General features: G+C 43.4%; 1 protein-coding gene across 9 annotated transcripts in view; it reads left to right on the top strand.

Annotated features, from left to right (window-relative positions):
* Positions 1–16,699, top strand: part of MGRN1 (mahogunin ring finger 1) — a 60,591-nt gene that overhangs the window by 5,565 nt on the left and 38,327 nt on the right. For all 9 annotated transcript variants that reach the window (XM_062588221.1, XM_062588218.1, XM_062588219.1 and 6 more), the window contains exons 2-4: positions 3,070–3,188; positions 6,294–6,382; positions 12,535–12,681. In XM_062588221.1, coding sequence (XP_062444205.1) covers positions 3,070–3,188; positions 6,294–6,382; positions 12,535–12,681 — 355 coding nt within the window. The remainder of the gene's footprint in view (positions 1–3,069; positions 3,189–6,293; positions 6,383–12,534; positions 12,682–16,699) is intronic.

The following is a 16,699-nucleotide window of genomic DNA, read 5'->3' as shown; positions in this document are numbered from 1 at the left end:
GATTTGAGCAAACTCTCAAAGTTGCTTGTGGCAGTGGTTGAGAGGAGTAATGCATAACTTTGGTCTGATGTTGAGAGCTTTAAATGTAATGTGTCATTCTCGCAGCCAGTTTCTGAAAGCTCCTAGTGAAGTATCTTAACTGCCGCGGACTATATCGTGAGTTTGTCGAGACAGATTGCTGCAGTCCCTGTTTGTTAGCTTTGCTGTTGAGATCCTGCATTCACAGCAGGTTTTGTATCTGTAGCAGCACTGGCAGAGCCCCGGGCTGTGCTGCACTCCAGCATATTCCCCTCTGGGCTCCTCAAAGTGATTTGTCCTGCGCAGTTTTTGACTTGCGCTGACTGCATTCCTCGCTTGGGAGGCATGCCCCGTAACACGCGTTTTGTCCTTGGTCGCGCGTGCTCTTAATTCCAGCAGCAGGTCCAAGGCAAAGCGAAGGATGTGGTGGTTGGCGTGAATGGTGGTTGTTCCATGGTTTGCCTGTCTCTGGCTGTCAGGGCTTTCTTAAGCTATTTTAGAAAGAAAAGCCAAGCGAAAAACAAATTCATGTTCTGGCTAAGCATTTCTCTTGAGGGTGGGATCCAGCATGCAGCCTATTCCCTATACCCAGAGATGGGTTTAGAGCCTGTATCACCAAGTGTCTTGCATGTATTAATGTCAGCGTCTTCCCACACTTCTGAGGTTGGGCTTTGCTTTGTGTTAGATGCCACGATCTGAGCAAGGTGGGATCTGGTGAGTGTTTGTGAAGGAGGTCCCCCTGGGGAAAAACTCCTTCATGTTGAAGGGGGTGATCTGATAGGATGACGAAGGGAGCCTTGAGTCTGAATCACGAGCTGAAGTACTGATTTGCAGTTGGGTAGATGGTGCTGTGTTGCAGTGTGTAGTTGTGGGAAATCCTAACAATTTGTGGTTATTAGTGCTCGCCAAAGCAGTCTTTAAGGGAGCAAAGATAACGTGGCAGTGCCTTGGACACACTAGTTGTGCACGCTGTCGCTCCAGTCCTGCGAGAGAGACCGTCTCCCTTTTCATCCCAAGGTGACGGCGAGACGACTTTCTGATGTTCTTTCAAATAACCGTCCTTCAGGAAGCGTTGTGTTTCAGTGGGCAGTGAATATCTTTGCATACTGGGTCTGCAAGTCCTCTGGGGGTAGGATGCAGGATTGCTCCGCAGAAAAGCCCTCCTCTTATTTTGTAGCACGGAGTGAACTGAGTGCTGTGACACGATGGTTACAGCCTCCTTGGAGCGTGCTGACGTGAACGCGAGTGGCACAGAAATAGAGATTTAGTGAGGTGAATCTAACCCCGATGTGGCTTATTTGCAGAATACCACATCGGAGTGAAGAGGGAGCTGTCTGACTGATTGCAGATAAGAGCTGCTGTGATTCTGAGACAGCCTGCCCAGGCGTTTTCTTCACAGTTAATCAGATAAAATGCTCCAAAACACAATCCTGCTTGACCCACATAAAATGTGAAATGAATTCCTGAATCTGTGTTCCTTATGCTTTTCTGAACCTTGATATAACTGTAAACCACTGCAGTTTGAGGGCTGTGTGGGAGGTCCTTATCAAACTAACTCTTTTAGGAGATTGTATACTGATTAGTTTTTTTTATCTTGTTGCTTCTGGGGAGGGGAAGAGAAAGTTCCTGGTCTGCTCGAGCATCTACATTTTGTTATGCTTATTCTGTGGGCCTGATACTAGGTAGAACTGGATTTATGCTGAAGTTGATTGTTATATCTGGAAAGGAGGAAATGTTTCTATAACATAAACATCTGGATGCTTGTAAGCTGAGCTCAGCAATGGAGAACACTCGTCATTAAAGCGGTACCATCTGTGCAGAGTAAGAAAAGCCTTTCTTGAAGCGTAAAGGAAAAAAAACTAAATGGAAAAAGCAGAACCATTTATAAAAGCCCTTTCATTCCAGAGTAAATCAGGCTTGCTCCCAGCTAGAAGGACTGAAATCCTGCCCAAATAATGTTTCTATAACCCTTCAGATGATTATTTACTGCTTCTGTAGGAAATCTTAAAAAAAACAACCCAACAATAAAAAATAAAAGCCCTTTATGCTGTCTGTTCATTGCACCTAGAGAAGTGAGTGTATGTTTAGCTCACTCATTTCAGTATGCATGTGAATAATTCCCACCCTGAGACTTCAAGGGAAATGGCTTAGAAGGGGCTTTTTAGTTCTGTCTTGATTCTTATTTCTCTGAAATTGTAACTCTGTAAAATCCATATGTGAGAGCCGTTTTCCAAAGTGGCTAGTTCCTAGGAAGAAGTTACCTCCGTAGTGCCTGCATACAGCTGAACAGATTTGATTTGACCTTGCAGTTAATCTAGTTAATTCTGCACTCTGCCATCCCAATGATCCTGTGCACGCTTAGTCTCCTGAAATTTGTACCCTCAGTGCATCACCGTGAAGGTGAACGAAACAAGTCCGTGGTGAAGCTTTTCTGAGCTGAAGTTTGATCGGTCTCAGGGTTTATCTCTTATCGCTATCTCTGTTTCTCCACTTGGAACCATCTATGTTTAATTAATTCAGCATCTGGGCATATTGCTTCCAGCACCCACTGTAAAGACTTCATGTGGTTTCAGCCCTGCAACATGAGAGTGAAAGAGGGGAGGGAGAGCAAATTTTGCCCAGAAGAAACCCCCTCTGGCTGTGCACGACTCGGGATTGTCAAGTGGAAAGAAGTCGTGTCTTTCTCTGGTTCACCAGGTTTACGGGACTAGACTTCACGCTGGAAACTGGAGAGAGGGGGAAAAATCCATCAGAGCAATATTGGGAAGAACTGACTCTGACTTCTTGCTGTCTCCTTTCTAGAATACAAGTTAAAAGGGATTTATCTCCACTGTATTGACTTATTCTAGTATTTTTTTCTGCTTCTGCTGTTGGCAGTGGTGTTGGATAGTACAGCTAAGAAGTGTACTAGCAAGTATTTTCTGCATGTTACACTCTTCTACACTATAAATTAAAAACTGCACAAACCAGCTGTTTGCTAGGATGCACTCATTTAGATTTCTTTGGTTTCTTGTTTTTTTTTTTTTGTTGTTGTTTTTTTTTTTTCTCCAGGAAACTACTTTGCAAGTCACTTCTTTATGGGAGGCGAGAAGTTTGACACCCCTCATCCTGAGGGCTACCTTTTTGGGGAGAACATGGATTTAAACTTCCTTGGGAATAGACCTGTTCAGGCAAGTTCCTCTTTCTGACAATTTTACACTTCTTTTTTTTCTGTTTTTATTGCAAAAGCCTTGCTCTAAGGCTTGTACCGGACAAGGGCACAGAACTAAGGGACCCTTACTGTTTGGGGAAAGTCATCCCAGTGTGAGGTGCAGGAACCTTCCCTCACCCCATATCACAGCTTGCAGGCCACACTAGCTATTCAAATGTAAGCAGAGTTTTTTTGAGAAGCAATGTTATCCTTTTCTAGGCTTATTTTCACTTAAGGCAGAAGGAAAAGGAGATGGGGGAAGGAGGGAGGGGAATTGGGAGCACAGATCTGTGGGGCTCATTCTGATGGGCTTTGTGCATGAGACTTGCCTGGCTGAGTGAGTTTCAGTCATGCCGCAGAGATGAGGAGACTGGGAACCACGTTCGCTGCCAGACTCTGGACTTCATAGGGCTCCTGGGCACATTGGCTGGATTTCTGCCAATGTTCAATCCTTGATGTTCTCCATATAAATGATTGGTCTGTATGGATTTAGGGCAGTGTTAAAATAGACCTTGATACTTGTTGTAGGCGTACCCCTTCATCTTGGCTGTTGTTTGCTTTGTGAGCTGGGTGGGCTTCTCATAAAGTTTCTTCTTTAGTTTTCCTGATTGGAACATGAGGGTACTTCTGGGCTCACAGATGTCTTATGAGGCTGTGATAAGCTGCCTGCTCCAAAGATTGACTTGTTCTTTTGGTACGAACAGGGGATAACACTGATATGAGGGGCAGAGTTTTGGCTTTGAGGTTTTATGCAAGTGTTCTCTTAGATTTCTGCTGCATCTCGGAACTGCTTAGAAAGACCAAAAGGTAGAAGCTTTTTGGAGATGCTTTCAGAGTGCTGGAGAGGAAAGGGGAGAGAGGTGCTTGCTTTCCCAGCTAGCAGCCTCTGTAGCTTCAAATACATGAAAAAGAAAAATTGATGTAATGGTTCTCATCTTCAAAAAAGCCGTGAATGTTAATTAATTCATGCCAGTAGCATTCAGAGGCAGTTCAATGTTATTCCTGTTTTACAGATAGAGGAAACCAAGGCAGAATGACTTGATGTTTGAGTCTGAACTGTTGTCAAGCAGTCTTCTTGAGCATATTCTCTTCTCTGAGTTATTCTCAGGCTGTATCATTGCTCTTTGCAGCACCACAGTTACATAACTGAACTCTGCAGCGGAGGATAACTGAGAATCCAGAGAGCTCCAGTTCAGCAGAAAGGGCAGATAAGCAAGAAAATTAGGAAGGAGGGACTTTACTTGGAAATTGTTCTGGGCGTAATGATCCTGTGGAGGTATGGAGATGCTCATGAAACAGCTTTGCCATGGCTGCATACAGGGCCTGTGCAGGACAGTGGCTTAAAGCCGGCCTCTTTGCCTTCGCCCTGGTGTGATGAGGCTGCCAGCTGCCCAGCGTTCTAGCGAAAGCAGAAGATGCAGTTGTTACCTAACTGTCCTGTGTGTTTGTGGCTGTAGGATTCGCCTGGCGATCTCAAAGTTAAATTGTCTGCACGTCTCGGCCCGGGTTTTCTTGCAGACATCCTGGCACTGAGTTTCATCATTTCTTCAGAGGGGAGTGGGTGAGAACGCTATTAACACAGTGGGAGGTTTGCCAAATAGGTTTAAGAGAGGGAGGCTGTTGTGGTACATAGCCTTCCCATGTAAAGTTAATGCCCTTTGGCAGCTCCGATTAATCTTCAGGAAAAGACGCTTGAACACAAGGCAGCAAAACTGCTTTCTGGAAGTGGGCCAAGTCCTCGCTTTGGAGTAACTGAGGTCTTGATCGCTCTGTGTACAGCAGTGCTAACAACCATGCTGTTGAGCAGTCAAACTGCAAAGAAAGTAGCTGGTGCTACCCCATGAATTCTCCACTGCCTTTGGATGGATCTGTCCTGTGACTGTGCCATGGGGTCTTCTGTGGCTTCCTAATGTTGGTCAGGAAATAGCAAGCTTTTCTTCAGCCGCTGGATCTTGCACTAACAATATGTTTGTGTAACCTGAGAGGGCAATGGTGAAGGGTTATATCCTAGCACTACCCCAAAGCCCAGCTGCAGCAGCATTTCATTAATCTGTTTGGTAGGTTTCCCTTTTATAAAGAGGCAGGTATATTGGTTGTCCATGATGCTTCTGCTCTGTGTTAGTCATGTTTGTGCAGAACTGCTATAAAGCTCCTAGTGGATTCACGTTTGAAGGAGCCCAACTCTAACCAGACTGCGAGGTGGCACTGTTGCCGGTTGCATTCGGAGTAGCCTTCTGCCTGAAAGCTTGTCTGTAGCTCTGTATCTTTGTGTCGTGCTGTTGCTATGACTTGTAGCATGGCTGTGTTTCTGGTCGGAGCACCTACCGAACTTGGCAGTGTGAATGGATGTGTCAGCTAGGGATTTTCCTGAGCAGATGGGAGAGCCAGTGGCAGCTCTGCAGTTGCAGATGTTACTGTTGCCAGAGTAAGCAGTTCCCTTTGCATTTCCCTGTGGAGAATCTGTGACTGGTACAGAGGGTTATGGACAGTCTTAAGTGTTGATCAGCCTTTGCTTAAAGAAAAATCTGTGAGGGAAGGTCTCTAGTTGTAGAATAGAATGAGCTCCCTGCTTTGTTTTGTTTTGTTTTTATTTTCCAGAACATTTTTCCCATTGTTTCAGAATAGAAGAGATTTCCTCCGGGAACTCAGAGCTTCCACATGCTGATTAACAGTCAGGTCACTGTTGCATACTGTAACACACATGAAAGAGCTGCATTTCTTCTGTTAAAGCTGGATGTGATTTCTTTATTGGAAGTAAAACTTGTGAGAGCCTGGCTTTTTAGGCTGAAAATTCAGAGTGTTGTGAAAAGAGCACGTGCCCCTTCTTAAAGTATGTGCTCCCAATATGAACTGTTGCTAGACCAGAGCAGGATTTGCACTCCGAAACCCACTCGATTTATTGTGAACAGAATTTTCTATTATTGTTGCTTGCAGTTGCTCTTAAATGAGCACATTTAAAGGTAGGTGGGTGTTTCTTGATTTGGTAGATTGTGTGTAAGGTAACATGCTGCAAGCTGTTTTTATACCTTTATATACCTTTTATGCCTTTGGTATAATGAGACTACTATTTGCCTTTTTGTTCCAGTTTCCCTATGTAACTCCAGCTCCACATGAGCCTGTGAAGACACTAAGAAGTTTGGTGAATATCCGCAAAGATTCTCTCCGTCTTGTGAGGTACCATTATTGCCTGAATTCTCATTTTCTCTGTCTGTCTGTCTGTCTCTCTCTTTTTCTTTCTTTTTTTTTTTCCCCTCTGCCCAACCCAGTGATCTGGCATCCAAAGACAAACTATGAATTTGGTAAGTTGTTTGAGAAATACCTGAGACCCAGATCCTTGTTACTAGATATATTCAGAGGATTCAGTGTTCCCATGTGATTGGAGCTTTCAGGTAGTTCATGTGCTGCTTTTCCCTAGATCTGGGCAATCTGTATTTCCAAACAGGGCCAGTGACATTTCTGTCTCTATAGAACAGACTAGAGCAGTAAACGAAACTATGGTCTTGAGTCTTGCATAGAATCATTAGCATGAGTGGAAGGTATTAGGTCAATAAACCCTACAGACAAAATCCTTTCTACATCCTTGTGGAAGGAGAAGTCAAAGTAGCTGATTTTGGTGCAAATCTCAGGCCAGAAAGACTGGTCTTGAGTGAAACTGCATCGAGTTTCTCCTGCTGCCAAAATGCAGTGTGATCCTTGCTGTTACGCGTGTGTTTAGATGGCCTGTGCTCCATGCATGGAGGAAGGAGGTCTGGATAATCTTGGAGATCTGTTACCTTTCACTGCTTTACACTGGGATCTAAAACAACACTAGCAAAAACGTGAGTTATGGGTTAAATGCAATGGCTAACAGTTGAGCTGCCCTCTTCTAAAGAGATGCCTGAAACACAGGGGCCCAGCATAGCTTTGTTTTGGTCTGAGCAGCTGGGCAGATGTCCAGGCAGAGTGTTTCTCCAAGATCCTTGAGTCTCTCTCTGAATCTGTGTGCAGAGTTGGAGTACTGGCAGGGAGCCAGCTTCCACTCTTGGCCAAGGTGGTTTTGTGAGCATGGCATAATGTGAGTAATTTGAGTTATAAACACTTGAAATTCAGTTTGGTTTTATTTGAAAATTTATTATTTTTTTAAAAAAAAATGATCAATAACTGTGATTTTAAGACCGATTGAACAGGAAAAGAGGGAAGGAAGAGCCTCTTCAGAAGTAAGCTTCAGTAAACTGTTCTGAATGCTGCCTGGCTTTTTAAGATAACGGATGCATTACTTCTCTAGAAAAAAAATCATGCTTTCTTCCCAGACTTGCGGTGGAAAGGATATTTCTGTCTCCTTTCAAAAATCCATGTAAACAGTGCTCTCTCGAGCCTGATGGGAAGTGGCTTTTTCGTTGGGAAAGGGTTTGTTGTGAATACAGGGGTGAGTGGGTTTTAGTATGCACAGCTCTGCTGTTCTGCTCTCTGTGATTTCATGTCCTGTACTCCCAAGCAGAGCTGTAAAGCTGGACTATTAGGAACATAGTGTCCATGCATCCTGATGGTGTCTAGGTTTGCGTTCCGGTAAATCCCAGTACTATCAGCTCTTTCTCTGCCTCATGACCTGGCTGCTTGTGCTGTGTTAGTGCTGATGACACCACTGCCGACACAATTTTGTTTCATTTTCTACTGATGCTGACCCAAAATGGAAATTTAATTGACAGTCCCCAAGGGCACATTGAGTCTTGTGCTTTTTTGTCTTTCTGGACTAGAGGTTTTTCCCCTTTCTCCATTTTTGCATGCGAACGATGATTTATATCCTCTTCAGTTTAACTTAATGGCAGTTGATGGTTGAGGCTTGCACACTCTTTTTAGGACTAATTAAGTTCTATTTTACCACCTCCTTTCCTAGATAAAGTGCCATTGAGCTTAGTGGCTAGGTGTAAAGTCCCCAAAAGCCTGTGTGTAAATTTATGGAGGAATGTGAGGAAATTTTCCTTCTGTGCTCTTTGCCCTACCCTGGCTGGATACATTTCTGAGCTTTGCCAGATACTGAGTATTTACAGCAGCTTTGAAGAGAAGCAATAAACTTGTGGATGTTGGTATTAAAGTTCTGAGTCTTTGACTTGTGTGAGAGCTTGATTTCTTGCCAGGATGAGACTTTATGTTAACCTTAGAGGGCAGCATGAGTTTTGCTGTTACCGTTAACAGAAAATGATGGCTATGTGCTGCTCTTATGCCCCTCTTCTCACCCAGGATTGGATTTTTTTTTCAAAGCTGAAGTACCTGATGGGGCTGATGCAGACTGTTTACTCCTACCTTGAAGGCACTTCCAACTGCAGGAAGAAGATCGACTCAAGAGGCAACGTGTTTCATGGAGGAGTTCCACTGTGGGTTGGCCTCTCTGCCTCAGCATGAGCTTTGAACTTAGAGGAATGTGGAGTAAAAATACTGAAGGAGTCAGCAACTGTAGCGGCTTGGAAATGTGTCCAAAGTAGCAACAGTGTTGCCAAGAGTACCGAGGCCCTTGAGTAGCTTGGACAAAGGTCTGAGGGGGAGAAGATGATGGGGAATGGAAAGGAGACAGCTGTGAGCGAGAAAAGAGCTGTCCTTCCTCTTTCCTCACTGGGCCCTGTTCTTCAGCACAACAGGGCTGACCTTGGTCTGTGGAATGATTCGTCCCATGGTGGAGGCAGTGATGATGGTGATGGTAGAGATGCCGGGACCACCTGCTCTGTGGTGCTGAATAGTGTTAAACTGCATATGGATCTTTGAAGAGCCTCCAGCTAGGAAAGTTGATGAGGATTCCCCCCAAAGCGAATGTTGAATGAGATATCAGCTAATTCTTACCTCATTTATTGTCTGCCCTAGCACTGTTGGAATGCATTTACCCAAATATCTCTTGATAGGAAGTTGAGCGATACTTAAAATTTTTCTTATGCGTCTGCTAAGCTGTTGGTCAGACTTTTTAGTCTCTTCAAAGGATGAAATCAGGTTCATCTAGATTTATTTCTGTAAAATTATCGTGGCTGCTGTTAATTATAACTTTTATCTTTTAATTCTTTGGAAATACCAGAACTTTTTATTTATTATTGTTTTACCAAGAATTAGTATCAGACCAAGTGGCCTCAGGTCCCTGCTTTGCATTCTTATCATAACTTTGGATCAGCTATTTGTTCTTAAAGGTTGTCAGTCTTTTTTACTCTGTGTATGTGATAGTGACGGCTATGCGATTAACTTGTGTGCGTGACCAAAAGGCACGCCTAGCACAGTCACCGAGTGCCAGATTAGTGCAGGTGTCTGTGGCCACTTCTCAGCACTGTAAGGCTTCACTGAATGTGCACTGTAAACATCAAGTGCAGCTGGACACAGAGGAGCTCCGGTCAACTCCTGAAGCACCTCCTCACCTGCCACGTCCGTTGCAACGATGGAAGGAGTGCAAAGTGTGCGGCTGTGTCTTTCTGCTCCCCTGAAGTTAAATCCCACCATTCCTGCTCCATAAGGTGGAATATGAGATGTCTCTGTGCCTCTCAAAGTATGCATCAAAGTAGTCCTTGCTTTTCCCTTGGTCCTGCAACCAACAGACATAGCCACCTATGCAATCTTTGCTCACCAGAACTCGTTGTAGGGCGGATATATTAATTTGCCCCCAGCAGCAGACCTGTTACGATAGGGAGGTGTGTACATAGCCTTGCTGTGCTTGGCAGCGTTTGGACTCACGTACTTTGCCCCTTGCTCCAGTGTTGCCGCTCCAGGCACACAGGACTCTAACTTTCCTTCTCTGTAGCAGATGCAGCTTGTAGAAAGCACTTCAGACATGGAAGTTTGTGACCATCCAGCGGTTACCAGATATATTCTAGTCTAGGTTTAACCTCTTTTTTTTTCTTGAAAGGATGGGAGCAGGTTCTCTATGCTGACAGGGAGATCCAGAGGTGAAGCTGGGAGCTGGAGAATGGCATGGGAATCTCTGTGCTCTATATGATCTTCTTGAAAGACAAAAGAACCAATGGTTTTAATGTTGACATGTTGTTTTTATGTAACCAGCCCTCTGCCAGGTCTCCCACCTTGTTAGGGTTATCTAGGTCCCTCAGTGCAAAGTTGCTGAGCTGTGACTCATGTATAGGCCAGACATCTCTATTTTGATACCTGCCTATATGCAACAAATATAGATCTATGAATTGACCTTCATCTGTGCCTGTCCAGAGTGGGTGCTGGTTCTTCCTTGTCCTACTTTGAAAGGAAGTGGCAAGTGTATGGTGATCTGGAGCTTCTGCTCCCCTTGTCCTTTGCTGCCTGCCCCAGGTCAATGGAGGCCAGTGTGGCAAGAGATAATTTGCAGAAGTTGATATTGCTGCTTCCTATGGGCCCAAATAACCCTCGAATGGCTTGTTGCCTTCTGTCTCCTTGGGTCAGTCCTTCATGAAATGCTGAGATTACACCAATGTTCTTTAGGAAAACCTGCCAAGCTGGCTAGAGCGTTTCATGTTTGCAGCCTCAAAATTTTATTCTTTCAAGCACCGCTACCCTGTGTGTGAAAATGCCGTCTTGTTCTAGTCTGGCTATTGTACACGGGTTGCTGCAGTTGCTTAGAGAGTCAGCTTCTGGATTTTTTTTTTTTTATTTTATCCTGGCATGCTGGGTTCATTTGAGCTTGATTTACTGTTCTGACCTAGGTGAGCTGCTGGCATGTTTGGAGGTCTTGGAGAGTCCTCCAAACGGAAATGTGAGTGTGCGCCATAGTGATAGCAATTCGCTAAGGCTAGACTAGTACAAGTATGTATGGTAAGTATTTGATTATGCTGTTCTTAAACTTTATTTTGCGCCTTCTATATTGAATCACTGAGGCTGAACATTTCATTCTCATCCAGTGCATTGTTAAGCAGAATTCATGCTGTAACCCTCTCAGCTAGGCAGCAGCTACTGCGTCTTGGTGAACCTGGCAAATATGAGTTCCCATGACAATTTTTAGTTTGAATTGTAGAGGTATGCCCAGCTCATTTCTGAGTATTTTCAATAGCACAGCTAGTTGCTTGAGGCTGTTTAATGAAGGGAGAGGCTTACTGATACTGTGAAGTGGGAGATGGTGCCAGGCTTTCTTCTGAATAGTTTAGCTGTCTGGCTTTGACCCAGGACTCCTGGCAATTAAGGGAACGCTGGAAGATGTGTTAGACTGGGCCTGGGCTGCAAATCCAGTGTCACTGTGCACTGTTGAAAGGCAACCTGCTGCATTCACCAGTCCCGTGCAGGACATGAGCTGTAGTATCCATAGTTATAGGATTAGAGAGGGATTTGAATTTACATAAGAGAATCTGCTTCTGCTCTGCATTTGTATTGTGTCCTTCCTATCTGTCACGGGGTGCTTCCACGCAGGGAGCGCTTCTCATGGTACACCGTGCTGGTTGCTCGTTCCAGGATCTGCCTGTCCCCTCGGTCACTCTTGGCACTCCATAATTCACTGCTTATCCAACGGCTCACTGCCGTTGTCTCACTCTGCTTCTCTCACTGGATTTGTTGCTTGCCTTTTTCCAGGAAATGGAGAGAAAATGTAATACTGTGCAGTTGTCATGAGCTATCACATGGTGAGATCCAGCTGTCCAGTAGCCTAAATCCAAGTTACCACTCCTTTATGCTCATTGAAAAACCTGGTAGATTCATTCTTCTCCTGGTTATCATGCCTCTGTTACACATTTAAGTGTGTTAGTTCTTATATTATAAATGTGTGCATGCTTCAGCCATTAGCAGCATCAAGTGTTTGGTTGATGGTTTGTATAGGTATATGGGTAAACAAAGGTATTTGAAATCCCTATATTAGAGTGCTTTCTGATCTGAATATCATCTTCCATATAATACTGGAGGTAACTTTTGGTGAGCTTTTGGAGTTCTTTGGATTAGGCACGTTACGTTTTGCCTGTCATGCACCTGAAATTCCTCACCATTTCATTTGTACAGCTTAAAAAAAAAAAAAAAAAAAACAGGCTTTGAATTTTCCAGGCCCATGCAGGATTGTTTCTAACTTACATACTGAACATAATGCAAACACCTAAAGGGGGGGAGAATGCTTCCCCTCCTAGAGGATCAACATTTGAGAGTTCAGCTTCTTGGCTCTTTCAATGACCTGGCCCTGCAAGACAGGGTGAGACCTCAACAGCATTGCTGCGTCGTTTACTTTCATAATTTCAGACAAATTTTGGAAGAACCTTCTTCAGCGGGAGGAACAGAAATCTCCTGGGTATTGTGAAAGCCCATGATGTCTTGCCTAGAACACTTTAGATTGAAGGGAGTACTCTTGCCCCAACTTTCAGAGTGAACTTGACTAATAAATATCTGATAAATATGTGTTCTGATTCTCTGGCATTGTCTTTCAGGTATAAAGATGATGTTGACAGTCCTACTGAGGAGAACGGGAAGCAGAAAGTCTTGTACAGCCTGGAATTCACATTTGATGCAGATGCCCGCGTTGCCATCACAATCTACTGCCAAGCTACAGAAGAGTTTGTCGGAGGCATGGCAGTGTAAGTCTGGGGCTTGCGGGCACTTGGAGGGGCACAAGCATTCTCAGGTGAACTCCCTTTCTGAAACGGCTGTCACTAATCACCCCTGAAGGTAGTGCTGCGACAGATGGTGGAGAAGAAAATCATTTTCTGCTTTTTATATTCTGATAACTTTGACTTACCTTCACTTCCCTCTCCAGTATAGCCACTTTCCTCTCCTGTTTCCTGTTTTTTTTTCTTTTTTTCTTTTTTTTTTCTGTGTGTGTAGGGAAGCCATTCTATGTGCAATAAAGGAGAGGAACTCAAAGCTGTATGCTTTCTCTGTGAGATGATATCACATCAGAGAGATGAAGCTAAAAGCAAACCCCAATATCACCTTTGTTTTTTCCACATCACCTAATTCACTGGATTTCTGTGTGTTGCCTGTGGTGGGAGCATGGGCCAGCAAAGTGAAGTTCCAGTTTGAGATTTACGTAGTGACTCTGTGCGGAATTGTTGCCAACCCAAAGCCCTTTCTGAGGTAAACGACCATCTCAGTACAGGCTGTTTTGTGAGATGACTCTCGGAAGGATTTACTGCCTAGAAGCCTTGTCTGCTTGTTTCCTGCCTGCTACACATTAATCTTTGGTTAACTGTGGAAAGAATGGTCAAAGTGTGATCGATGGGATCCGAGTCTTCCTCAACTATGCTAATAGTGCATCCAGACAGATTTCAAAACCTATCATACAGTTCTGTCTAAATCAGCACATTTAAGCTGTTGCAATCAGCATTATATCCCTTAAGACTACAAAAGGTTTCCTCTCTGTATTAAGAGTTAGGGTACCTGAAACTTACTGTTTCCCACGAGAATCAGGCACACACGTGAGCTGTTGGTACATAACTGCAGGCTTCTAGTGACTATGAAAATAAAGATTTTTTTTTTTTTTTTTGTTCTCTGGGTAAGTGAACTTTCAGACTGCAGAAGCTCTTAGAGTTCCTTAATACAAGTTTTTGGCTGATCAGCAGCTTTGTGCAAATAATACTGAGTACTTCTGCAGTGGTGCTCTTGATATCAGGGCAAACTTGCTCTTTAAATGATCTACAGAGGTTTCATCAGGGAGAAAATACATATAACAAATCATAAAATGACTTGTGAGTTTTAGGCAAAGTAGAAACATCCCAGTAATGATCAATGAATAGTTTAGTTTTAGAAATGAGACAAACTCAGTATTCCCATCCAGGTGAGCATTCCTGCAAACCCTGATCCAGGATTTTGGATTAGGCTCATCGCTTTCTCTGTTGAAATCTCTGGTCTTTGCGGGAGGTAATAAATTGTCTCCTTTTAAACAGTTGAAAAATATCTCTTGATAAACTTTGAAAACCCTTCCTATTTTGGTTCAATTTTTCTTGAGCAGGGCTGTATGGAGGAGGATGCCATAGAAATCTTGATAAAGTTTCCATGTTCTGTCTCTCAGGTCCGTAGGTTTCCTGTGAATTTAGTGCTAGTGAAGGTGTTGGAATGGCAGCCTTGGAGATTGAAGTCCTCTTTTCCTAATACAGGTACAATATGGACAGGTAGCCAGTTTTCCATGTGCTGCCCTGCAGAGCATTCCTTGTCTTTGACCTAAAAAGGAAACTATCTATGGGCTAATGGAGAGAACGGAGAGGCTCTGGCCAGGGTGGATGTACTTACATTGCCAGTCTTCAGCTCTGGCTTAAATCAGCAAGTTTTGTTTTAAATCATTGACTTAATCTTGTTTGGCGTATTTGCTTTTTAGCTTATCTTGAAGGAGAATTTTTGTCCCTTGTTGGTAGCAACTAAACATCTCAATTGACAGCTCAGTATAGCTTCATATCAAACTGTACTTCTTTCTGCGAAGAGTGTAACTCTACAAAAATATGCATTTAGTTTAAAATGTATTTATTCAGACTCCTAGTTTTGCATTTAATTATAATGACAAAAATATTTCTTTTAAGATTAATTTCTTTAAATCTGTATCTTGAACCAAACTGTATTGAGACTGAAATACAATCAAAAAGCCCAAGACCAGCAGTGTAATAATGTTTGTTAAACTACACTGTATTGGACTCTTTAGAGACTATTAGGACAAGCTTTGCCTTTGATTATTTAATGGAAACATTATAGCTATTGAATAGAACTAATTGTTTCTGGACACAATATGTTTTCAATCTTTTGCAACTAGTAGCTCTCTCCTCTCAGAGCTCTATTTGTTGATTGGAAGAGGAAAAGGCTTCACGTAAGAGTGTAGTTTACTGAAATGTGGTGCCATGCACTGAGCCAGTGTTTGTCACCAGTTTTGTTGTCTGTTCTGTAAAGCTTATGCAGCAAACATGAACTACCTGATTACTTTTTAAAATTAATTTGAACAATTCCTAGATGGAGTTATTGAAGGTTAACATAACTTTTAACTTCAAAGAAAAGTATTTTTAAAATAAACAGTGTTTTATCCACCCTGTCCATGGTTCATTGACATGAATCTCTGCTCAGCTGGCTGAGAAGAAGCCTTTGTTCATGAACCCTGACTACCTCAGCATGAAACCAGGATCTGTAGTCAGCAGTCGTTACCTTGCTGTCTAAATATGCTTGACGATACTGTGCTGCTCTTTTAGGGTGGCAGCAATCCCCATGAGTGCGGTAAGCCTTTATGTTGGAAGCTCGGATTCTGCTCTTGCTTCCATCACTTGGCCTTTTACTTCGTAAACCCTACTTCAGTTTCCCCATAATATAGGAACGATGATCTAACCGTCTCTGCTCTGAAGTTTTTGGACAATAAATGTTATATAAATATGGGATGCAGGGGTCTGCACCAGTAGCCAGTGAACTTTTTGGAAGGCATGATCCTGATTTCATGCAGATGTGGTAGGTAATGAGGGCTGGGGGAAGTGAGATACAAATATAGACTTTATAAGCTGCTTTAACTCAACCCAGGCTATTTTTCCATGTGGAAGTGGCTCACGAAGCACGTCTTGGGGCTAGTGCAGCTGCCTGAAGTAGGCTTCTCTGGATTTGCTGGCTGCTAGTAAAAACCTTTTGAAGCTCTGATTTCAGCTTTGCAAAGCAATTCTGAAAGGGCAGTGCTATAATTACTTTGATTTATTCTTTTCAAGTTCTAGTGGAAAAAAAAATCTGGGCTGCATTCTTAGAGCTCTAAATGGAGAGGGCTGCATTTTTAGTGCATTAATTGGAATGTATCATCACTCTGCCTGGGCTGGTAGTTTTTTTGTTTTCTCAATTATTTATTTCAGCAGTAACATCTACATTCAAGGATCAAGCATGTGCAACAGCTGTTCTATATACTGTATACAAATTAAAAATTCAAACCTTTTTCAAATGCAGAATCCAGCACTTGATTGGGAAGACAACATTCTTTAAAACAAAATACCCCCCCTTTTTTTTCCACTCTTTTAAGTAGATGCTAATTCCCAAAACAGGAGAAACTTTCTGGATTATTGTCAAAAGCAGAAATTTCCTCCTAGTACCCAGCCTACAGCATGGCTCCTTGAAAGTGCTAAACAAGTTAGTCTTGCTTCTCTGCTGAAAGACCTGCCTCACGATCCCGATAGTATCAGCGTTCCTGCTTATGTGAAATTCCTGCTTGGAATACAGTTAGCTTTGTGAAATTTGGAGTGGGAGGAGGAGAGGGGGCTCTCCGGTGGCATGGAGGCATAGCTTGTTGTAGAGCCTCTGTTCATCCGAGAACTGCAACGCTCCCATGGACTTGCTTGTTATGTGCCTGTCTTTAGGATTAACCGGTCCCGGTGACCAAAGGGAAGCGTTCCTCTCTGCAAGAGGGAAGCTTCCTGGCAGAATTGCTTGGGCTCCAATGAAAAGCTGGTGGCTTTTATCAGTATAGGCCTGTGCTGCCTATACTAACCTGTCTCAAAGGAGCATTCGGCAGACCGTCCCAGGTAGTTGTGCTGGGAGGTTTATTTAGCTCTCCTGTTTCCCAGCCAAGATCTTGGGAATACCGCACACGCAACCGCTGTCTGCCTCTTGCCCTGAGCTGCTCAGCTCTGAGTTTCACCATTAGCTGCATCA

This window comes from Rhea pennata, chromosome 15, assembly GCF_028389875.1.
Source record: "Rhea pennata isolate bPtePen1 chromosome 15, bPtePen1.pri, whole genome shotgun sequence".
NCBI lineage: Eukaryota > Metazoa > Chordata > Aves > Rheiformes > Rheidae > Rhea > Rhea pennata.
This window is presented reverse-complemented; position numbering and strand designations above follow the sequence as displayed.